The sequence below is a fragment of the Oryx dammah genome, unplaced genomic scaffold, assembly GCF_014754425.2.
Source record: "Oryx dammah isolate SB20612 unplaced genomic scaffold, SCBI_Odam_1.1 HiC_scaffold_23, whole genome shotgun sequence".
NCBI lineage: Eukaryota > Metazoa > Chordata > Mammalia > Artiodactyla > Bovidae > Oryx > Oryx dammah.
The window spans coordinates 112,378,206-112,403,052 of NW_024070207.1; the positions used below are offsets into that span (position 1 = coordinate 112,378,206).

The following is a 24,847-nucleotide window of genomic DNA, read 5'->3' on the forward strand; positions in this document are numbered from 1 at the left end:
ATGCATTTAATGTGATTTAACTCAGAATCTTGGGCTTCCCAGGTGGTGCTAGTAGTAAAGAAGACATATGCCAATGGAGGAGATACAAGAAACGTGGGTTTGATCCTTGGGTCAGGAAGATCCCCTGGGAGGAGGGCATGGCAACCCACTCCAGTATTTTTGTCTGGAGAATCCCATGGACAGAGGAGACTGGCGGGCTACAGTCCATGGGGTCACAGAGAGTCAGACACACAACTGAAGCAACTTAGAATCATAATGGGATTTTCTTGGGGAGTGGGTAACGAGTGGGTAAAAGGATCCCGGGATTTATACAGAGGTATATTTGCCTGAGAATGGCCAACCATATAAAAGAACAGTGAGGGAGAGCTTGTATTGGCAGATACCAGAAAAATTCATACAGCCACAGTAAAAATGCACTGGTACAGAAATCAACAAGTAGATCAGCGGACTAGAATATATAAACCAGAAATTTATCTCAGTATATATGAGATTCTAATATTTCGCGAATATTCAATTCAGTAAGAAAAAACATCTTTTAGTCAGTGATACTGGATCAATTTATCCTTTGGGAAGAAGATAAAAGTGAACTTTCATATTAAACTCCATAGCAAAATAAGTTTCACATGCATGAATATTTAAATGCAAAATGACAAAACAATAAAAAAAAAAAAATCCTTCCCAGTAAAGCTGCTGCTGCTACTGCTAAGTCGCTTCAGTCGTGTCCGACTCTGTCCGGCCCCACAGTCAGCAGCCCACCAGGCTCCCCCGTCCCTGGGATTCCCCAGGCAAGAAACTGGAGAGGGTTTCCATTTCCTTCTCCATTGTGTGAAAGTGAAAAGTGAAAATGAAGTCGCTCAGTTATGTCCGACTCCTAGCGACCCCATGGACTGCAGCCCACCAGGCTCCTCCGTCCATGGGATTCTCCAGGCAAGAGCACTGGAGTGGGGTGCCATTGCCTTCTCCATCCCAGTAAAGCTAGGAGATTTCATATATGATATAGAATGGAAATACATAAAAAAGAGGTATCTTTTGACTCTATGGAAATATTTAAATTTTGTTTGTCAAAAAATACCATATACAAAGTACAATGGATGACAAATATATTGAGGGGGAAATACTATAATATGAACGACATAAAATTTTAACATCTATAATATTTTTAAAGTTCTCATAAATTGACAAGGAAATAATACATAACTGTTTCTCCACACATCACTGGTACAAATGTGAAATATTATAACTTCTTAGGAACAGTAGGAAACTATCCTATAGGGAAAAAAAAAAGAATATACACATAATGAGAATATTTAGTGCTGCAGTATTTATTATGGAGAAATAATTGGAGACACAGAGTAACCCCTCAACAAGACATTAGTCAGCTGTGTTAGACTAAGGGTCCCCAACCTCTGGGATCTAATGCCTGACGATCTGAGGTGAAGCTGATGTAATAATAATAGAAACAAAGTGCACAATGAATGTAATGCACATGAATCACCCCAAAGCCACATCCCCCACCCCATCCAAGGAAAAACTGTCTACCTTGATACTAGTCCCTCATGCCAAAAAGGCTGGATACCGCTGTGTTAAGAGTACATTCACACCATGGACTTTTAGGCAGCCACTGAAAACAATGAAGTAAAGGCAGGTGTGTGGTGTACACACATGTGTATGCGTGTGTGTGTTTATCTCTATGTGAGCCTGGGGAAAAGTGTATCAGGTTATTGAGATGGATTATAGGTGGGGAAGATAAAAGCAATGAGAGGGAAAGAGAAAGGCAGTAGAGGGGAAGACAAAAAAGGAAAGGAACAATATTTCACACAGAAAAAGCATGTATAAAATCACATTTGTGTCTTTATAAGAATGCATGTAAGTATATATAAGAGAAAATCAACATTTTAAAAGTTTTTTTTTTTTTTTGCTCAAACTTCTTTATCTAAGAGCTCTTAACCAATTCAGAGTTATTAATTCAAATTGTGGCATGTCAATGAGAGTTTGCTGTATGGCTCAGGAAACTCAAACAGGGGCTCTGTATCAACCTAGAGGGGAGGGATGGGGAGGGAGATGGGAGGGAGGTTCAAAAGGGAGGGGATATATGTATAGCTATGGCTGATTCATGCTGAGGTTTCACAGAAAACAGCAAAATTCTGTAAGGCAATTATCCTTCAATAAAAAATAGACAAATTTAAAAATTAAAACAAAATTGTGGCATGTGTGCTCAGTGGTGTCCAACTCTTTGAGAGCCCACAGACTGTAGCCCACCAGGCTCCTCTGTCCATGGAATTCTCCAGGCAACAATACTGCAGTGGGTTGCCATGCCCTCTTTAAACTGGTTTTTTTTTTTCAATGAATTAAAGCTAAGCAGTAGTTTGGAAAGAAATCTTTCTAATGATACAGAGTTTAGATTTTTGAGAATTTTATTGTTTATCTTTGCTGCACAGTTTTCTGTACTAATCTGAATCTAGGAGGACAGACTAATGTTTAGGCCTATAATTCGCAAACTGTAACTTCTATCAGAATCACCAGAGGGCTTATGAAAAGATAAAACGCTTGACTACCAGGCCCCACCCTCCCACCTACCCCTACACCCCCATTCCCCAACTCCAAGATTCTGAGTCAGTAGGTCTGAATTAAGACTAAAGAATTTGTATTCCTGACAAGTTCCCCAGGGAGTCTGACACTGTTAACCTGGGAAATACATTTTGAGTATCAATGGTTGAAAGCAAGCTAGTGTCTACATGAGGAAAAATGACTCACAACATGTCCCCTTCACTGCAGTTGTACTCACATTTAAGCCAGCTTTCTTCCAATAATAGTTGCTATACTGGTTAATCATGCACTTTGTTTTTTCCTTAAACTTTTCTTCTGAATCCATAGACCACCAAGGATCCAGGTTTCCATTTTTATCATATTTTCGACCTGGCCAAAAGGAAAGTTAAAATATATTCGCATTATTTATGGAAACAAATAAATTTCTTCATCTCCCCTTTCCTTCACTTCAGCAAGCCTTGAAAACACAGTCCCAGTATCAGGGACCACTCCTGGAAGCACTTCCTGCTTTCTCTCCAGTGTCACAGGTTAATTAATTGTAAAAAGTGAGGACAGGAGAAAAAGGTCTGAGGAAGTTCTGTACTTCTAAGCAACCAAGGATACTTTAAGGTTTATCAACTTATGGTATGTACCATTCTTGACCAATCTCAGATTGTTTCTACCTGCACTGACCCCAAATATTCTCTAAATTATGAAATGAAATGGCTGCCTTCAGAAAGCCCATGGAAGGAGTCAAAGCACCACTGCTTGTGAAATTCCAAATGATCCATAGGAACAGCCTCGGTGAGTCACTCACACCCTGAGACCACAGCCCCTGACTCAGCGCTAAAAGGATCGTGTTTCCTCCAAGTTGCCAGCAGCCAAGAGACATATAAAACCTCTCTTATGAATCATTCCACAGCCATCAGTGTAGATGGAAGGCCCATCTGTCCTGCTCTGACAACGAAGGTTGCTCTAAAAAGAGAACTTGGAACAAGAATGGAAATCTCCAAAACACAATGGAAATAAAGATGAGTTATGCATGCTTTTTTGCTACAGGTTCATTGTTCATTTTCCCTGCATCCCTCAAAAACAATAACAACAACAACAACTCTGGGTGTATCTGGAATATCTCCTATACTCAAGGTTGTTATTGGTTTAAATTTAATTACACAGAGAACTTCTCACTGAGCTTAGAAGAAAGTCCCCAAAGCAAAGGTGTTGAGGAAAATGACCCAGAGCTCTTCAGCAAGGCTGCATGCTACTACCACCCCAATCCCCCGACCCCTGGAGAGCTCCAAGTCACTGTCCTTGACCTGCTAACCAAGAGATCATTAAATAGTTACTGTGCAATGCACTCTTCTAAGCATTGGTTACAGAATGAAATGCCATCTTTAGATTCTGTCCAAAAGGCTGCCAGAAGATTCTGAGGGAGAACTATACTGAAGTTTCCCAGGGGAAAAAAGAGCCTAGAACCAAGAGATCACTACTGGCTTTTGTTTCTTAGCTAAGACTCTCCTCTCAGATAACCCAAATGCAGATCAGGGGATTCAGGTGACTCCCAGGCAGCTACATTTCAACAGGGAGGGGTGGCAAGGGGAGCAAAAAAAAAAAAACTCCAGTGATTAAGGAAAGGCTGCTGGGAGTAAAGAATTATCCAGAGGGAGAGGAACCAAAAGGGTCTCTGGCCCTGGGGTAGACATCCAGGAAAGGATGTTGGAGATCTCACAGATATGGAAGAAAGAGGTCCCTCTAAACAGTGTTGCCTTGGGCTAGACAGTTCCTGAGTCTGCCCTGTATATCACTGTGTGCCAGGCTCCTCTGTCCATGGAATTCTCCAAGCAAGAATACTGGAGTGGGTTGCCATTTCCTTCTCCAGGCAATCTTCCCAACCCAGGGATCGAACCCACATCTCCTGCTTGGCAGGTGGATTCTTTAACACTGAGCCACCTGGTAAGCCCAAAGGAAAAAGGAGTTCTGATTTAAAACGATGACTTTCAAAGGGCAATCGTTTGTTTAGTTTGTGCAATACTCTGCTCTTTTAGCTTATATGTCATCAAGATACATACCATACTCTATATTATGCATTATCAGGAAAACATAGCCTTTCTAAAAGAAATTCTGAATACATGACAGCATGGAGGAAAACAGAGATTAAACACTGCATAAACCTTGAAATAGTGTAAAGGAATCAGTTAGCCAAGTTTCAAGAATTCTAACTGACTGAGTCCTAACTCGGCAGCATGTATAATCATCTTCAGAGCAGAGCTCACACCTCTGGGGAGAGCAGCTCAAAATCCTGAATAAAGAAAGGAAGAGAAGCTATAAAGTCACTCCTATAACTACTGTGGCAGCTACAGCAATTCAGATCTAAATGCAAAACTAATTTCACTGAAATTACAAGGTCTGCTTTAATTCTACCCCGTCTCCAACAGGAACAATTATTTATTTATTGCAAGCTAATACAACAAGACATGGGGGAAGTTTTCAATCAGCAATTATACTGCTTCGGATAATCTTCACTCTAAGACGATGCCACTCTCCAAAGATAATAGCAACAATTAACAACCATATCATCAACATGACCATAAAAGCATCAGCTTATATGTTGAATCGGTACTTACCATTATTATCAAATCCATGTGTAAATTCATGTCCAACAATTACTCCTATAGCACCATAACTCAGAGATCTATGGCATAAATATATAAATGAGTTAAAATTATAAGCATGAATGTCAGAACATAATTTTTTTTTTCAATGAAAAGCCAAGGCAATCTGTTTTCTACTAACCACATCCACAAAATTGTAATAAAAAAAGTAAACACATCCTTGTCATTGAAGTAGACAAAGAAACTATAATTTCTAATGGTGTCACTATGAGCATATATGAGCCTTAGTTTCTACCCAGTGAAATCAGGGATACGAAAGTGATGGTTTCTAAAGTCCCTTTCAGCCCTGAGGCTTCTGTGGGTATATACCCACTCTAACTGCAGTTTGTATTTATAAACACCCAAAGCAGGAGCAGGTTTTGAAAAGATCCTGTCAGTAAACATACTGTTTATTTTTCATCTGTGAACCTGTTGAAAAATCACTATAGACTTAGAAGTTAAATTGTTTTCCAAATGTAGCCATAAAACAGGAATAGAACAGAGATTAAAAAGGATCACCCTGCTTTCAAAGGTAGTCACATTTCTCTGCTTCTGTGACAGACAAATTCACAGGTGGACAGCAGACTATGAAGCCTGAACCAGATTTGGAAAAGGTGTTAGAGTATTTCTGTTCACCTACAAAGGCGACCGCTGACAATTCCACACACCCTGAATGCGTGTGCCCCTCCTCCCACCAAGAGATAATCTATTTCCTTCCCCCTTGAAACTGGATGGGCCTTGGGACTTGCTGTGGCCACCAGAATGCAGTGCAAGGGGCCAGGTGTGACTTCTGGGCTGAGGCCTTACAGCTTCCATTTTTGTGCCCTCTTGGAAGTCAGCTGCAATGTAAAGAAGTTGGAGTAATGAGCTGGAGATGCCAAGTGAAGCAAGTGAGAGATGCCAAACGTTGAGAGACATCTAAAGGACGAGAGAAGCCCAGCCATTCGAGCCAGCCCAACCAAGGCACCAGACATGTGAGTGAAGTCATCTTAGATCCTATGGCCCCAGTAGAGCTGCTCAGCCAGTACTACACAGAGTAGAAATAAGCTGTCTTGACTGGAGTACTGCCCCGACTGCAGAATCATGAGCTAAGAGTGGTGGCACTTTGTTACATAGCAATAGGTAACTAAAAGAGAACACATGAGTGATGTATCGGGAAATCAGTAAGGGGGTCTCCCTATGTATATGTCTAGGATTTTCTCTTTCAACTAAAAGTTCCCTGAGGACAAAACGCTTATCTACTTGACTGCTGCTAAATTCTCTGGATTTAGGACACAATAAATGAGTAACAATGATTTAACTGACTGATTAACTTGACCATTTCTTGCAAGTGACAGATCAATATGTTACTTATTTTAGTCATTCAATGTGCACATGAGGATTATAGACAACTTTAAATCCTTGTTATAAGGATTCTTCCTGAGATTTGTAATTATACAAAAATATTTCACTTGATTCCTGACATGCAACATCAAAATCACCCAGCACTAGATAGGACCTATAAGTGGAAGGAACAAGATATTTGAAGCAACATGTTATTACAGGACATAATGATCCTTAACATGCTAATTCCTTGTCACAACTATACCCAAGGAAGTGCTGCAAGATTTAATTTTTCCCCTTGGTGGCAATTCCTTCCTTTGTTATTTCTTTCCTGCAAGGTAATTTGCATTTGAAAAAAAATGCTTTCCTACTGTTTTTCCATCATTGCAAACCTTCATTAAAGAAGTGAGAGTAAAATGATGCATTTCAATCATAGAGCTATGAGAGCAGGGTGGGACAAACTTGTAATTCTACATAGAGCTAATTTTTGCAGCAGTACCTCTCACTATGCAGCCTGTAACATTTCGTTTTTCTAGGCCTCTTAGCTCCAAGAATAGTATTCAGTCCTCTACAAGCCTCAGTCAATGCTGTTGACTGGATGATTTTAAGGGATGAACCATGGGGGCTTATAGCAACTGCTCTGCAATAAATGTCCCTTAAGAGGGACTGCTCCAAAGAGCTTCCTATTCACAAAGGGTAATAGAGAATTCAGAAAATGATTGAATCATTGTAAGTTTCAATTCTCAGTTACATAATCACAATCCTTTGGACAAGAGACAAAAAGTAAAAGTAATTTTAGATGACTAAGCCTGACAATGATAATGCTTCATAACACTAAATTTGCATCTTTCATTTTATCAATGGACATTATTTAAATTAGCATGTCATAAAAATAAATAAATAAATTTGTATGCCTTTTAAAATGTGACTGGCTGGCCAGAAACAAGAAGGCTCCTGCAGAGAAAATCTAGCCTTCCAAAAATAAAATGGAAAAGATGACAATTTGTCCACCTACTCAGTTTCTCTTTTGTTCTTACCACCCAACGGGTTTCACATATGCACAGGATTTGCTGTCAACAACAAAGCAACTGTGATCTCACTCTGTCATCAAGCAAAGGCTACTCTATGCCTGGTGTGGAAATTCATAAAAATCTCAGAGTTACAAGCAGCTCTAAGGTCATCTAGTTCAATTCCTTAACAGAGGCATATGTTCCCTCTACAAAAAACCCATTCAAATGGTCCTAAGAGTTCTCTTCTTAAGCGTGTCCAATAACCAGGAGCTCATCCCCTTCTGAGGCGGCCCATTCCCTCTTTGAGTAGTTCTAGATAAAACAGGGCTCCCTAAAGCTGACCTGGAATCTCTCCTATTGGTCTGGTGGAGTGGTACAGGTGTTCTAGCTAAATACCCTCTGACCTCCCTAAACTTACTAAATAATTTTGCCATCCTAACTTTCTTTCAAAAACATGAAGACGCTTACGAGGTTATCCCTCAAATACTCTCTTCTCAAGTTCTTTCAACTCTTTCTCTTCAGTCACGAATTCGAGGCCAGCAATTTCCAAAACATAGAAAAAAGCAAGGTTAGGAACTCTGAATTAAACACATTTAGATAGATTTTTCTTGCAGAACTTCTTGGGAATTTCTACGCTGCTAAGTACTGTGATTCTCCAAAAGAAAGGGAAAGGAAGGAATATTCACCTCCATTATTACTTCGTGGGACACACACTTTGGAATATGCTGCCCTAGGCCATTTAAAATCCTGATTTTTTTCCTCTGGAAACAATTCAGCTTGTTGATATCACCACAATTAGACACAACACCCATGAGGGGGCTAAGCTGACCATGTGAGGAGAAAGAATACCCACTCATTGGATCTGGAGGACATCCATCTAAAAGAGATGGATATATGGGAACCCATCTCACTACACTGTGATTTCCATCTCAACAGCACCACCATGTTTCTAACACTAAATGTCCAAAAGATGCTTAATAATTATTGAATGGGTATCTTAACAGAGGATGGATGGCTTCAATGCAAAACATAGAACCCATAGAAAAAAAATAAAAATCTCTCTCTAGCTCAGCATAAAGGTGAACATCAACATTTCCTAAGTTTCTATGATTTTGACTTTTATATCAGAAAATCATCTCATGGACATAAACACATTCAGTGATCAATAAATTCAAACTCCAACCTGACTATGCCCAAGCGGCCAGGCATATAACCACAATAACAGAAGGTCAGTTTAACTGCTAATGATAAGCAACATCAAAAATTCTAGGACCCTCTTTAGTTTGAAGCAAGCTTAGCAAATATTTAGTCCGTCTTTAACTTTATGGAAATATATATAAATTTCTAATCTTAACAATACAAAATAATTGATTACAAATATCTGAACACTGATTAAAACTCTCTGAACACTGATGAAAACTGCCGACAAAGGTCTGTCTAGTCAAAACTATGGTTTTTCCAGTAGTCTTGTATGGATTGTGAGAGTTGAACCATAAAGCAAGCTGAGTGCAGAAGAATTGATGCTCTTGAACTGTAGTGTTGGAGAAGACTATTGCTGCTGCTGCTGCTGCTAAGTCACTTCAGTCGTGTCCAACTCTGTGTGACCCCAGAGACAGCAGCCCACCAGGCTCCCCCATCCTTGGGATTCTCCAGGCAAGAACACTGGAGTGGGTTGCCATTTCCTTCTCCAATGCATGAAAGTGAAAAGTGAAAGTGAAGTCGCTCAGTCATGTCTGACTCTTAGTGACCACATGGACTGCAGCCTACCAGGCTCCTCCGTCCATGGGATTTTACGGGCAAGAGTACTGGAGTGGGCTGCCATTGCCTTCTCTGGAAGACTACTCAGAGTCTTTTGAATGGCAAGGAGATCAAACCAGTCAATCCTAGAGGAAATCAGTCCTGAATATTCATTGGAAGGACTGATGCTGAAGCTGAAGCTCCAATACTTTGGCCACCTGATGCAAAGAAATGACTCACTGGAAAAGATCCTGATGCTGGAAAAGACTGAAGGCAGGAGGAGAAAGGGATGATAGAGGATGAGATGGTTCAATGGTATCATTGACTCGATGGACATGAGGTTGAGCAAGCTCTGGGAGTTGGTGATGGACAGGGAAGCCTGGCGTGCTGCAGTCCATGGGGTCGCAAAAAGTTGGACACGACTGAGCAACTGAACTAAACTGATGAAAACTATACAGCTGAAACCTGGGATGATATGAATGGATTTTATCCATACAAACTGGTCAATTTTATTTATGCTAATGACAGTGCTTCCCTATTGTAGGCTTTATTGATGCCTGATCCTGTCCCTGGGCACTCACCATTTTTAAGCACACCAATCTGACAGCTTCCAACTGCCAGCACCTGAAACTAGTTGCCTGAGGGCTTTCTCTGGCCACCAGAGCCCTCTAGGCTTATGCAGGGCAATGCCAGTGAGTTAAAACACCCAGTGGCAGCCTTCAATCAGCTGTAGAAAGTGAGGTGGAAGACAAATACCCCAGTTCCCTTGCCCCTGAGATGAAATTGTGCTGAAGCTTATGCTACAATTTTCCAGCAGAAATGAATTCAAGTTGCCCACAGTAATAACTGGCTTAAAAAAAAAAAAGTGAAGGGGAATTTCCCTGGCGGTCCACTGGTTAAGAATCCACCTGCCAATGCAGGGCACATAAGTTTGATCCCTGATCCAGGAAGATCCCGCAGGCTTCAGAGCAACTAAGCCCATGTGCCACAACTGCTGAAGAGAAGCCCCCACAGTGAGAAGCCTGTGCGCCACAACTGGAGAGCAGCTCCTGGTCTCTGCCACTAGAGAAAGCCCTCCTGAAGCAACGCGGAGCCAGAGCAGCCACAAATAAATAAGTTTTTAAGTGGAGCAGAAGGCAGATAAGGAGAGCCAGAATGAGATGTGATTACGAATGAATGAATGGTCAGAGTAATGCAACTTTGCTAGTTTGGAAGATGGAGGAAGAGCGCCATGAGCCAAGGAATGTGGGCCACCTCCAGAAGCTAGAAAAGGCAAGGAAACAGACTCCTCCCTATAGCTTCCAGAAAGAAATGCTGCCCTAACAACATCTTGTGTTTAGCACAGAGAGACCCAGGTTGGAGTTCTGACCTATAGAACTGTAACCTAATAAATTTACACTATTTTAAGCCACTTCATTTGTGATAACTCATTACGACCATCATAGAAAATTCATCTGACACAGTTAATTGGTTTCCTTCCTTCCCTGTCCCACTTCCTCACTGCCCTGGTGGATTTCCTGGTGTCACCGCTGAGAAGAACTACTTGCACTTGAATCCTTGTTACAGAATCTGCTTCTGGGAAAGCCCAAGTAACAACATTGCCACTGTATTTCTCTTATTTATATATGTATGTGATCCTATATCTTTTTAACCTGCAGAATCATATTCAAATTGTCACTGATCCAAACCAAAATATAAGTGACTACTAAAATCAAGACTATATTTTTCATGCCTTAAAGCATCAGAGCAAGCAAAGGCACATAATAAAAGTGGTGATATAAAACTGACAATGATTATTAGAATTCCCACTATGTCTGGAAATTCTGAATTACATGAGTCTACAGTCGGTTGGTATTGATGGCCTCTAAAGTGAAATCCCTAACTCCAGACACTGTCCATTTCTGACCTGTTGTATAGCTACCCAGATTATGCTTCTAAAGGCAAACTTCATTATCTCTACTTGCTCAAAAATGTCAGTATCTTCTATTGCCTAATATCCAGGCTCCTTACTGGAATTCAGAGCACTCCAATATCAAACATCAACCTCCTTTTCCAGACTTCTTTTCTACCATTTCCCTTCAAATAACACTTGGACTCACCAAACTAGACTCTTTGCTATTCTAAAAGCAATTTTCTTCCCTTTTTTCACATCGTTTCTTCCATTTGGAATGGGTTTAAATCCATCACCATAAACTCAAATCCCAACAGTCCTTTAAGGTTCATGTATTTCCAGTATGCATCAATACATAAGTAAACAAATGCATAACAAATTAAAGCTCCCTGTGTACAGGTTAGCTTTCTTATCCAATCATACACCCTGGTAACAAGCATCAGGAAACAGCTAACATGATGAGAATGGGGACTACCCATGCCTTCTTTTGTTTGGTTTTGCTTTTGGTTTGTTTGTTTTGTTTTGTTTTGTTTTACTTTATATTCTGTGCTCTGCCAAACATCATGTTCTTCCTTCCCTGTCAGTAACTGGTTTCTCTTATTAGTTTACTTACCGAGGATATTCTGTTCCCCAAAAGAAAGGCTTCTGGAGTTCTCCTGCTGGAAATCCTAGGATAAAGACAAACAAACACGACTGTAAGGGATATAGAGATTGATTTGATGATGAGTACCTGACTGTAGCTTTAGCCTTGGAGTTTCAAAGGCCCATCAGAAAGGTACTCCTCATGGAGCTGGGAGCCCTTGAATAGATCCAACTGCCTCTAAGATATTAATTCAACTGAGTTTGAAATCAGTGCATTCCATCAGTTTCAAGGAAACCATTTTGTGTAGATACATTATGGGTAGTAGTTCAGGCTGCTCTGAGAGGGGTTCCTTCAGACACAGCACATGAAAGAGTCTTCCAGCTGTCCTGCAGCTTCCCCTGACACAGAAAGGGTGGGCTTCATGGGTGCACAACCAGCGCAGTCACACAGGGCCCCGTGCAAAAGAACCTCACATTGGATTTAATGCTCTGTTGTCACTGTCTGAAACACTTAACAACTTTATGTTTGAATGTGATTTTCAAAGTGGAGACCAAGGGGACAATAAAGCACGTTTGTGAGTAAAGGAGCCATGCACAACATTTCTGTCCACAGTTCCTATTTCACTCTATTTGCACACAGCATACAAGATGCTCCCTGGAAGCACAGAACTCTGGTAGACCCACAACACATGTGAATTCAGCAAGATTCAAAGCAAGCACAAGTTAAGTATGTTACATCTAGGACTGAATAGGCCGGGGTTCTGACAGCCACAAGAGGGCTCTTTCAACTGGAACCAGAATTCGCCTTGACCACCAAAGGCAGCAGTGGCATTCTAAGAACGTGAATAAGAATTCTATCTTACTCCTGTTACTTCACTGCATTAGGCAACCACATACACCAAAACGATGACATAAAAGGAAAGGGAAGATAGGAGTACCCCTGGTCTCTTTCCCTTTCAGCCCTTCCTTATTCATCAGTATACCAAAGGTAGAGATTGTTGATAGAATGCACATGTAATAAAAAATGAAATAAAACCTGCTGAATTAGTTTTATGCAGTGTTTCCACCATCCTGACAAGAAGAAAATACATACTCATGTATAAACTAGAAAATACAAACTATAATTCTGGTGATTCCATAGCTCAAGTAAAAGTTCTTGTAGCTGTATTTGTTTTGGCATTGTACAATATAAAGATGAATGGTAAAATAATGCTGATGATTTAAATTTTTAATTTTCCTTACAACTCACAGTACTAAATAGCAGATAAAAAATACTGTGACCAGTCTACAGAATGAGAGACAAAAGCCAAAGCTTTCTATTGTAGCCCCTTGACAGCACTTTTTCCTGCTTTCTGAAAAGGAGGTCCCTGTTTCTTCATTTGGTACCAAGCCCCACAAATTATGTAGCTGGCCCAGGGTACAGATGAGTGCGAGAAATGCCTTGCTTTGCTTTGCCACTGCAACTCACCATAAATTTTGTACCCTAGAGTGGATCCTAGGAGCTGCACTTACAAGTCATTACAACTGGGAATTGCAATGAATAGTAACAAAAAAACATTAGAAAGAGATACTTTCTGCAACATCCCTGCCTGTTACAGGGCTACTGCTCAAGGCTCCTAGAGACTGAAAGCTCTTTCATGAGTTCAAAGGTTTTCTCTCCCTTCTTTTCCTCCAAGATAGGACATTATGAGTCATGAGGGCAGGAAAGCAGGTTCTTAATTTAGAAGTGAAATATTAATTTGTGCAATTCATATATATATTATTGATATTTTCTTAATAACATCAATTTTGCAATATCAGGGTACAAAAACCTTATTGTACAATGGAGCTGGATCCAGCCTGGAGTCTTCTCTCTTCCTGCTGCTTTCACATAATGGAAATTGCATCTGACTCTAGAGGGGTGATGTCAATTAATCTTCATAATTTCTACATTTTCTTAAATATCCTTGGCATCTTTACATCAAAATTCCATTCTCTTTTTGGTGATTACTTTTAGTAAGTCATTCTGACTTGGATATATATATATATATATATATATGCAAATATATACCACATATATATGCAAATCACAGTGTTTGTATGAAAATTCTGTCTCATATATCATCAAAAAGCAATGATCTTTGCTAATAAGAACAATGATCATAGACCAATGTGATTTAATTATTAAATCATTATGGCTTTCTTGCTTGGTAAGGTGCCCAGCTGGCAGCATTTATGCCCACTACCAACCCCTTTATAGGAAAGCATCTGACACCTGCCTGAGCCTCCTTTCTGCCGCTGTCGCTGTTAAGAGGCCCCAGACTTGCCAGCCTCAGCCATCATGCTCCCCTGATCATCTGGATCCTCACAGCTTGTCAGGGCCAGGGAACCCAACACTGATCAACACAAGAATCTGATGCCCTTAGGACCGTTTAGCTGAAGTGAATGGATTAACAGTTTAAGCTGCATTTTTGGAGATGTCAACTGGCAAGAGTGACAGATCAAATTTCAACAGGGCCAACTCAGTATCTTATCTCATAAAGTGAGTGAGTTCTATTGAGCAAAGGGAGAAGTGAAAAATAATTGAATAAATGGGATTCTTTTTCTTTTTCTCTCCCTTTTTAATAGGCTTTTCTTATCTTCTCTTGCATATTTATTTTATCTCCTCTTCTTCCCATTTCAGCACTGCCTTGCCACCTATTTCACACTTTTCAAGATTCTTTTTCTGTCTGTATATTTATGGGAGACATTCCTTACAAGGTAAATTCGTGTGTGTGCATATGTGTGTATACATACATACACATACATATATGAACACGAGAGGAAAGAGGGAAGGAGAGGGAGGAAAGAGAAATTTAACTGTTGGACTGGCAAAAATTAATCAATTTAATAATAGGTAATAGTGGCCAGGGTGTAGGAAGCATGTTAGTGGGAGTATAAATTGTTGCGAGCATTTTGGAAAGCAATTTAGTCATCTCTTAAACCTTTACATGCCAGTGGTTCTCCAATTTTGCCATGCATCAGAATCACCTTATTGAAATACAGATTACTGGGCTCCACCCTTAGAGTTTCTGAGTCAGTAGGTCCAGAGAGCTGGTTAGGAATTTGCATCTCTAACAAGTTCCCCTGTGAGGCTGATGCTTGGGCAACCACACTTCAAAAACCACTGCCCAATCACTGGTTCACATGCACTACAGAGTCATGACTAAATACGTTTATTGCTGCATCGCTGTAACTGAGAAAAGCGTGCAACAAACTAGATGTCCAACAGGAGGGGAATGACTTGATGATATAACCATTTTATGGACTGCTGTGCAGCAAAGGAAGAGTCAAGAGGTAGATCTCCATCTTCTAGCATGGGAAACACTCTAAGAAATGCTACTGGCATAAGTCAGGGCATAGATATAGACATATAAATGCCATTTATATATTTAAAGTAACCCTCTTATCAGTTTGTATATATGTATGAAAATTCACACTAAAGGTCTATAAAATACATATCAAAGTGGTCACAGTAGTCATTTATCTCTTAGAGATCATTGGGATTTGGGGTGGTGGGTGGTTAATGGGGCTTTGGACAGAAATGTAATGTTTTCAATATTGATTAATCAAAGGTAATCCTCTGTAATTAAAATAAACTCTTTTAGAAATAAACATGTGTGGGGCTTCCCTTGTGGCTCAGTGGTGAAGAATTCACCTGCCAATGCAAGAGACACAGGTTCAATTCCTGATCCAGGAAGATTCCACATGCCATGGAGCAACTAGGCCTATGGGCCACAACTACTGAGCCTGTGCTGGAGAGCCCAGGAGCCACCACTACTGAAGCCACGTGTCCTAGAGCCTGTGCTCCACAACAAGAGAAGCCGTGCATCTCAACTAGAGAGTAGCCCCCACTCACTGCAACTAGAGAAAAGCCCATGCAGCAAAGAAGACCTAACACAGCCACAAAGAAATAAATTTTTTAAAAAGAAATAAATGTATGTGTGTTACAGAAAATTCTTCCAAAGATTATCCAAAAACAGTTTATAGTCTACTCAGCTTACATGGCAGTATTTTGCTCAAACATTTGTAAATACCAGCAAATTTCTATTTCAAGCAAAAATACAGCTTGCAGTAAAATAATTTCAAACACTAAAATGCTGACCAAAAAAAAAAAAAAAAATACTGGCATTTATATGGGCTTCCCAGGTGGCGCTAGTGGTAAAGAATCCTCCTGCCAACACAGGAGACACAAGAGACACGGATTCGATCCCTGGGTTGGGAAGATCCCCTGGAGAAGGGAATGACAACCCACTCCAGTATTCTTGCCTGGAAAACTTCATCAGCAGAGGAGCCTGGCGGGCTACTGTCCATGGGGCCACAGAGAGTTGGACACAGCTATGCACAAACACACGTGCTATAATAACCTCATTATTTGGTAGCAAAAAATTCTCTTTCTCAAATCTACAGGTGGGAAAATCATAAGGCCTGCTTCAGGCTTTCTGCTTGGTCAGCCTTCCATTTTCATTGCAGTTTCTCATAACTCTATTGATGAATACTGACTAATCTAGTTGCAGTCTTAGCAAAACAGTAACAGTATAAGGCATAGAGTACTTTTGTTTAGGACACAACTGCGAAAGAACTGATCACATTCACTGGGTCAGGTTCAACTAGTTGGCCTTTAAAGTCATAGTTATATCCTAACTGTAGCTACATCTTTCCAGGAAAAGGCAAACGCCTCAATGTCTCTGGGTTCTAGTATTCATTTTATTAGTGTAAAATCATATTAATTAGGTTTTTTATTATAGGTAAATATAGAGAAGAAACTAAAGCTATCCTAAAGCTATCCGTTATCCTAAAGCTTAGACCCTAGAAAACAAACATATGTCCTCAGGCATAGCAAATTCAAACTATTGAGCAAAAACCCAAATGGACTTTTTTGGCCAATCTACTATGTAGAGAGATCAAAATAAAAATTAGTAATTTCTCTTTTTTCTCTCACCCCAACCTAGAACTTCCCACTACTATGTTTAAAACTTGCTTCAGATATTTACTCAAATGTCAGTTTCTCATTAAGGCTTTCCCTAGTGCTTTTTTAAAGGAGCCAAGTATTATCCTATCCCCCTCAATTGGTTTATATCTCATCATAATACCACCATCTATGGTATCTACATTTTACTTATTGTCTATAAAGTATTGTCTGTCTTTCCCAAATTGGAATGCAAGCTTTGTAACAAAAGGACTTTTATTTACTTTTACCATTCTTTCACTGCAATATCTTCAGAGCTGGAACAATGCCTGGCATGTGGTAAGCACTCAATAAATATTTGTTGAGTAAATGGAATCTGCACTTTGTGAAACTCTAAAGAGTGATGGGGATTAAACATTACCTATAAGTGGGGGTTAGCCAAAGTCTAAAACATTACACAATATTATTAATACTATCGATATGCTACTTCTTAAAGTTTGCATATTCAGCACCAGAATGGAGATATGTTCCATTGTTCAAACCCTGGTTTTTGTTTACCTCCTAGATTAGGGACTCTCTTGGTTCTATTCCCTTACATTCATAGCCAAACTAGTGTAGTTTTGAGGTTTGCATATTTTTTTCCCAATAAACTCTCAATCAGAAAGCAAATATTGACAAGATAAAAAGACCTGCCTAGCTCTGTGCCAATTCCATCACCCCTATGTCCTCTTAGCCCTCCCTACCACCAAAGAATAAAAGTAGGATATTTTCCCTTTTGTGGTTAGAGCATAGGCTACAAACAGAAAATCAGACAAAATACTGATCTAGATCAGAGTCCTTTGGTCCTAACAATATTGAACGAACTTAATCTCTTTTCCCTGCATTCTTTGTATGTTTTCATGTAATTGCCGCATTAATTTTAAGTTCCATATCTGATATCTGTAAGTGTATGGCTCAGAAAGGTTATTATGTGGCAAGTATTTTAAAAGCATTATCTTCCAAAGTTTGGTTATTTTTAGGTGTGAAGTTTTTTAATACATTAACATTTACAAATAGTGACTATTTTAAAAATAACTATAGTCAGACTGGCATATCATTTCCTATTGTTTCCATGTTTGGTCGGATTTAATAAGATGGGAGGCCTCCAATTTTTAGTATGTGTGTAAGCGAATGACTCTTTATGACCCCATGGACTATAGCCCACTAGGCTTCTCTGTCCATGGGATTTCCCAGGCTAGAAAACTGAGGTGGGGTGCCATTTCCTCCTCCAGGGGATCTTCCTGATTCAGACATGAAACCCATGTCTCTTGCACAACACAAAAAAATCCACACACACAAAAAAAGAATAAATCCATTCAACTTTCAGGAACATAGATAAAACTAAGGATCATCAAACTAAGTGAAGAAAGCCAAAACCTACAAACGTCCTCAAAGAAACTACAACCCAGGGAAAGGGAAAAGGATGTAACTAGAAAAAAAAATCCATTTTGTAAAATCTAAAGAGGAAGGTGAATTGATACCAAATCTCTCTAAAGTGTATGTTTAATTGAAATATTCTTTAAATTCAGTGGAGAAATACTGGATACATGGGAGTAGATACATACGTGTGTTGTGGAAAGGGGTTACCTATAAACATGTATAGGCTAATGCGTAAAAGATTTGTAAGATCAGCGGGGGTCAGAGTTTTCAACAGGTCCCCAGTTATTTTGGTGTGTCCTAATTGTGACGCCCCTGTGAGAATAAGGATTCTCAACCCCAACTGTATATTAGAATCCTTTGGGGAGGCTTTATAAAATAAACCCATGTCCCTGGCCCAGACATATCAGGTCACGATGTCTGGGATGGAGCCCTAAACGTCAGTATGCTGATGCATACTGAGCTTATAAAAGCTCCCTGGGTGATTCTAATATGCAAAGAAGTACAGAAATCTCAGTTTAGGAAAAATAAGGAGCTGCTTATATTTAACTTAACTGATGTATATAAATCAGCCTTCTTGTCTCATTCTCCTCTCTTTATTGCTCCTCAACGCAGTACTTGTAACATATGATTAGATATTTGTATTATAATTTCACAGAGTATTCTTTCAAAACTGAAACTTTACATGGCTTATAAATTATGATTTTACAAAAGGACAAAAATAGTTTTAATTGCAAGTGCTTTGGAAAATCCAGGCTGAATTCTCACTCTAAGAGAGAATGACTGTAACATCTTATTCAGGATTAGTTCTCATAATCAGATAAGCCGGATACCATTCTTCTAGAAGCTAGGGGGCCATCAGTAGGAACATGGAAATTGCTGCAATTACAAAGCACTTTTGGTTATATTTTTTGCTGTAAAGGGATTTCATTGTCATCACTGCTAAGATTAATAGTGGATTTTTTTTCAATTTGGCATCTTGCAGTAGTTTGGTGAATGCCAACCATCCCCTTTTCAGAAAATATCAAGTTCTAACAGCTGTGACTCATGTCAAGGGGTTCAGCAAGATGCCTTGGCCATCTGCTGGCTTCCCACAGGTAACCTCCTGCCACCATATCCATCAGCCTAGAACTGACAAGCAGAAAGCAGCTTCCAAAATCTGCCCTCCATCTTGAAACCTTCTCTTCTGGCCTTTCTATTCTTTTTGTGCCATAATTACCTCCAGGCTGCAATAAACAGATCCTCTTCTTATTTACCAGGGTGACCAACCATCCCTGTTGGCCCAGGCTTGAAGGAGCTCCTAGGATGTGGAACTTTCAGGGATGAAACTGGGACAGTCCCAGGCAAACCAGGACAAGTTAGCCTCCTTACCTTTACCCACCCAAGTCTGACCTCTTTTGCATTTGCTCCATTTTTATAGCTCAGCAGTTCTCAAACTTCAGCATGCAGCAGAGGTTTGATAGTTAAAATCTTCTTAAAACATATATTGCTGGGCCCATCGCCAGAGTTTCTTATTTGGGAGGTCAGGGATGGGACCAGGTAAGGTCCGTTTATTACAAATGATGCTGATGCTGCTGATCCAGGGGCCACGCTTGGGAACCACTGCTCCAGTTCAACATTTGGCAGAGAAAACACAGATTTCCTCCCACAGTGCAGCTCAGTATCTCGGATTCTACTCATGTTCCACCAGGTCATTCAACACACACAATTGCTATCCTAGGTATTCAAAACTGACACTATGGGTAGTGATGTTCAGTCCAGGCCTGGGAGAACAGTAGATGCCTCAACAACTGCCTGTGTGGTGTCACTGAGCCATACCTGGGTGTGACTAACATCTTCCCCTTATCAATTAGACAAAACAAGCAAAAAACACTGAGTCTCTTTATTCATCTCCTCCAGCAGCATCTTCGCAATGCCTAACTCAGTAAAAGAAAACCGTATCATCTACTGTTAATGAAGATATAAATTGGTACCACTGTTCTTAAGAGAAGCAGGATAACATGTATTTTAAAACTTCATAAATTGAGCATACCATTTGACTCCGCAATGTCTCCACATCTGGGAATTTACCCTAAAGAATACTCTCATATTCGACAAAGACTTAGCCACAAAATGCATCTCAGTAGTTTTTGCTGTTGTTGTTGTTTGCAATAGTAGAACAGCCTAAATGTCTATCAGTAGAAAATTAGAGAAATTAAGGTGCTTTTATTTGGTGGAATACTAGGCATGGTGACTGAGAAGAATTCGTAATAAATTTTCTAAAATATTTGTTACAAATTTCAGTGGGGAAAAAGAACAGTGTAATTGGATGAGCTCATGTTTAATTTCAATTTATAAATATGGTAGATAAACATACTGAGATTCAACAAAGGTATTAAATGTAGTTATTTTTAAATTACGATTCACTTTAAAAATATTTTTAGCTTATCTAAATTTTTTGAGATTTGGCACAATAAAGATAAAATACTTTTGTAATAAGGGTTAAAAACAACTAATTTTTCTTCATGGGAGGACAAGTGAGATTGTGACCATCGTGACAAATGAGTGAGATTTCTGACTCCCGTTTCCTCTCACCATGGCTCTTTTCCAGCTTTCTGATGCTCTCCACACTCTGGCTCATATCCATGTCAGTCCTAGAGCATGTTCCACTCACAGCCTGCCTCTTGAGTCAGAAAGTGAGAGTCACTCAGTTATGTCCAACTCTCTGCGAACCCATGGACTATACAGTTCATGGAATTCTCTAGGCCAGAATATTGGAGTGGGTAACCTTTCCCTTCTCCAGGGGATCTTCCCAACCCAGGGATCGAACCCAAGTCTCCTGCATTGCTGGCGGATTCTTTACCAGCTGAGCCACAAGGGCAGCCCTACTGACCTTTAAAACTGTTCTGTGCTTTCTGCTGGTGGCCTGCAGCGAAGCTGCCAATCTTCTGGCTGGAAATAGCATGTGTCCTGCCCCATGCATGCATGTTCAGAAGCACACGGCAGGTGGTAAACATGTCCCTCTGGGCATGGGTCCTGGTACTCACCATTTCCAGGGATGCCGTGAGACTACAGGGCTCCCCACGTAAAGGCACCTTGTCTCTCGGTGGCACTGCCCAGAATGTCATTCTCAGCTGCCTCCTTGGTCAGGCCCCAAGACAGGAGGCTGTATTAGGACCTCCAGAGTCTTGGACTAGACCAGGACAAGAACGTCTTAAAATAGTCATAGCAGGTGTCCCATGACCTTGCTAAGTGCATCATGTACACCATTTTGCAAACTATTTGCAGTTTGCTCATGACTTCACCTCAACGCACTTAACAAAAGTTTTTGAATTTCACAGTAAATTTTGTGAAGAAAAACATTTTGGGGAAATGCTGCTTCTGCTGCTAAGTCGCTTCAGTCGTGTCCGACTCTGTGCGACCCCATAGATGGTAGCCCACCAGGCTCCCGCATCCCTGGGATTCTCCAGGCAAGAATACTGGAGTGGGTTGCCATTTCCTTCTCCAATTTGGGGGAAATAAAGCAAAATATATAACCCATAACCCCCCCTCCCCCACTCTACCAGAATCCAACGGTTGGAAGATCAGGGGCATAACCAAACAGCTCATTCTCACAGACGGCACTCATCAGCGGCTGCTCCAGGCCCCACCCTTGAAGACACGATATTAGCACAGCCATCTGACCTTCCAATCCTCACCTCCTGGCTGTCCCCACATCCAACAATATCTTGCTTCCATGTCAAACAGAAACAACCCCCCACCACATGCGAAAGGGCAGAATAGCGTGATTACTCTAACATACAATTATATCATGCTTGCAACTTTGTCTGAGTGTGTTCACAGGTACCATTTCATGCAATTCTCACATTTCTTACCCAGCATCGTGCAGTGTAGGGTGAAGATTAAGTCTGTAATGAGAGAAGCTGCATTATTATCCCAGCTGCACTAGCTGTGTGCTCTTTCACATGTGATTTGGCCTCCCTGAGCTTCAGTTTCTTCTTCTGTAAAATGGCCCACAATGCCAAGCTTAGAGACCTTCCATGAAGACTAGAGACGACACACAGTAAGTATCCAGCACAATGCTTGGCACGTTAGTGGTTCTCAGTGAAGAGCAGCTGCAAAGAACAATTATACTCTCCATTTTATGGGAGTCCTGGACTTCCCTGGTGGTTCAGATGGTAAAGCATCTGTCTACAATGTGAGAGACCTGGGTTGGATCCCTGGGTTGGGAAGATTCCCTGGAGAAGGAAATGGCAACCCACTCCAGTACTCTCGCCTTGAAAATCCAGTGGACGGAGGAGTTTGGTGCAGGCTACTATCCATGGGGTCGCAAAGAGTCGGGCACGAGTGAGCAACTTCACTTTCTTTTCAAAGCATCAGTGGAAAAGTTGTGAAACTACTTGTATTATTATTACACCGTTATTTGAGAACAATCTTGGGATTTAACTTATCCACTCCCTAATTCTTCTCACCACTGCCACCACCTAGGTTTACACCCTCCCCAGTCTTCTCTTGAGCCACTTTCCCAACCCCTAGCTGGCCTCAGTGGCCTCAGGAGCCTCAGTCTTTTCCCTCTTCAAGCCATGATCTTTCAGACTAAGACAAAGGAACTGAGACTGACGTTTCTTATCTGTCAAAGAAAATGATGTGCTGTGCTGTGCTAAGTCGCTCAGTCATGTCTGACTCTTTGCAACTCCATGGACTGTAGCCCACCGGGCTCCTCTCTATGGAATTCTCCAGGCAAGAATACTGGAGCGGGGTGCCATTTTCTTCTCCAGAAAGAAAACTATACCAGTTCCCTATGGCTTGCTCCTCAATGTGGCTTATAAGGTCCTCATTTACTTCTCCTACATTTCATCTCCCATCATGCCTTCCTCCTCGCATCTAACGCATGCAGTCTGTCCCCCAGCAACTGTGACCACCTTGCCATCCTCTGTGTGTCTTTGTACCAGCCAGTACTTCTGCATGTCCCAACCTACCGTCTTTGCCTACAGATTTCTTTTCCTTTCAAAGCCCACTCAAATGCCCTTTTCACTGTGAAGCCAGCCTTCATTCCCCTAGGTAATTACCACTGCTCTGAGGCTACCAGGATGCACTGCACACCCTTCCGTTGCACACTATGATCTCTTATATATGACTGATCACAAGTCTCTCTCTCCCGACGCCTCAAAAGCAAGAACGCTTTAACAGCTAAGATTTATTGATTACCTACTACAAACCAGTTTCTCTTCCAAGCATTTTAGATATATTACCACCTTTAATCTTCACAACCCTACAGGATAGTTACTACTGTTATCTCCATTTTATAGATAATTAAACTGATGCCTAAAGATGTTAAGCAACCTGTTCAAGGTTGCGAGTTATCAGTGGCCAAGTCAGGATTCAGAATCCAAGCCCACACTCTTAACCACTACACCATACAATATTATATAGACCTAGCAATGAACTCAGTACCTGGGGAGTTGTAATGTCTGTATTACTTATCTTTTGCTTTCTAACAAAGCATTCCCCCCAAATAGTGGCTCAAAACAATAAACATTTACTGTCTCACAGTTTCTCTGGGTCAGGAATTCAGATACAGCTTATTTGGATGGTCTGTCTCAGGGTCTTTCATGAGGTTGCTGTCGGGATACCAGTGTGGGCTGCCATCATCTGAAGGCTTGGCTGGACTACAGGACCAACTTCCAAGATGGCAGGCACACAGGGTGCTGGTCACGGGCAGAAGGCCCTGGGTCCTTTACACCAGCTTCCTGAGGGCCCTCATGACATGGTTGCTGGCTTCCCCCTGGGTGATCAATCCAAGAGAGCAAGGCAGAAGTCATATGTCTGTTATGACCTAGCCTCAGAAGTCACACTCTGCCATTTCTACAGTATCCTATTAGTTACAGAGGTCAGCCTCATCTGGTGCTGGATACAGGAGTGTGACTACCAGAAAGTGAGAATCATTGTGGCCGGGGGGGGGGGGGCGCTATAAATATGACAGGAATCAGTAGAAAAATTACTAAGAATTGCTCTGTCAGGATCTCTTCTAGATAAGAAGAAGTCTGGATTAGGTGGCCATTTGAGCTTCCTTTCTTTGAGCTCCCAAACTACGGCAGATTATTTTCAAATTCTCCTCAAATACACCATCAAGTGGATTCAGGGATTTAATTTCATTAAAGTCCAGTAGAGGCCGCAGGTGAGTATTTGCTAACTTGGCTTCCACTTTATGGTTTCAGGCAGTCAGCAAAGCATGAGAAATTCTACCAGTCTGAAACACAGTTATTTCCTTAACAGCAAAACAAGTCTATGTTTGATTTCAGGATTAATTCTACAGTTTGATGCCAGTATAAGCCCAGCCTCTGGACAAAGGCTTATCTTCTTTAGCAGAGTATCTGTGATTAAACTGAGGCAACTAAATCCCTTGTGTATAAGATAATAAAATCATTGGTTTTAGCCCTTAGGCCTTGCTTATTTTCAAAGCAAGGTTTTATTTGCTTAAAATAAATGCTTAATATGATTTGAGACCTATTAAGATAAAAAACTAATACTGAAATGAGGCACTATGCAGATACACTTTGATACTGAATATATGAAGTAAATCTGCTAAACACCAGTCCATATCAGTGGAGATGAAAACCAAATGTGAGTGGCTCCCCACCATGGCTCGGGACCACTGCCTGACTGGACCCGATGTATTATACTTTGGAAGCTGGGGCAGCAACACACTACAAGGTTCCCTGGATCCCGTCCTCTCCCAGTGCTCTCCACCTCCGACTGGCAAACTGCAGCCCTCTAAAGAGTTCCACTGGAGCACAGCCACGCT

At 40.8% G+C, this 24,847-nt stretch overlaps 1 protein-coding gene across 1 annotated transcript in view; it reads right to left on the reverse strand.

The window, feature by feature from the left end:
* PHEX (phosphate regulating endopeptidase homolog X-linked) overlaps nucleotides 1–24,847 on the reverse strand; it is a 204,158-nt gene that overhangs the window by 16,104 nt on the left and 163,207 nt on the right. Inside the window, exons 16-18 of the mRNA XM_040266660.1 lie at nucleotides 11,752–11,806; nucleotides 5,151–5,218; nucleotides 2,786–2,916 (exon numbers count right to left, since the gene is read on the reverse strand). Coding sequence (XP_040122594.1) covers nucleotides 2,786–2,916; nucleotides 5,151–5,218; nucleotides 11,752–11,806 — 254 coding nt within the window. The remainder of the gene's footprint in view (nucleotides 1–2,785; nucleotides 2,917–5,150; nucleotides 5,219–11,751; nucleotides 11,807–24,847) is intronic.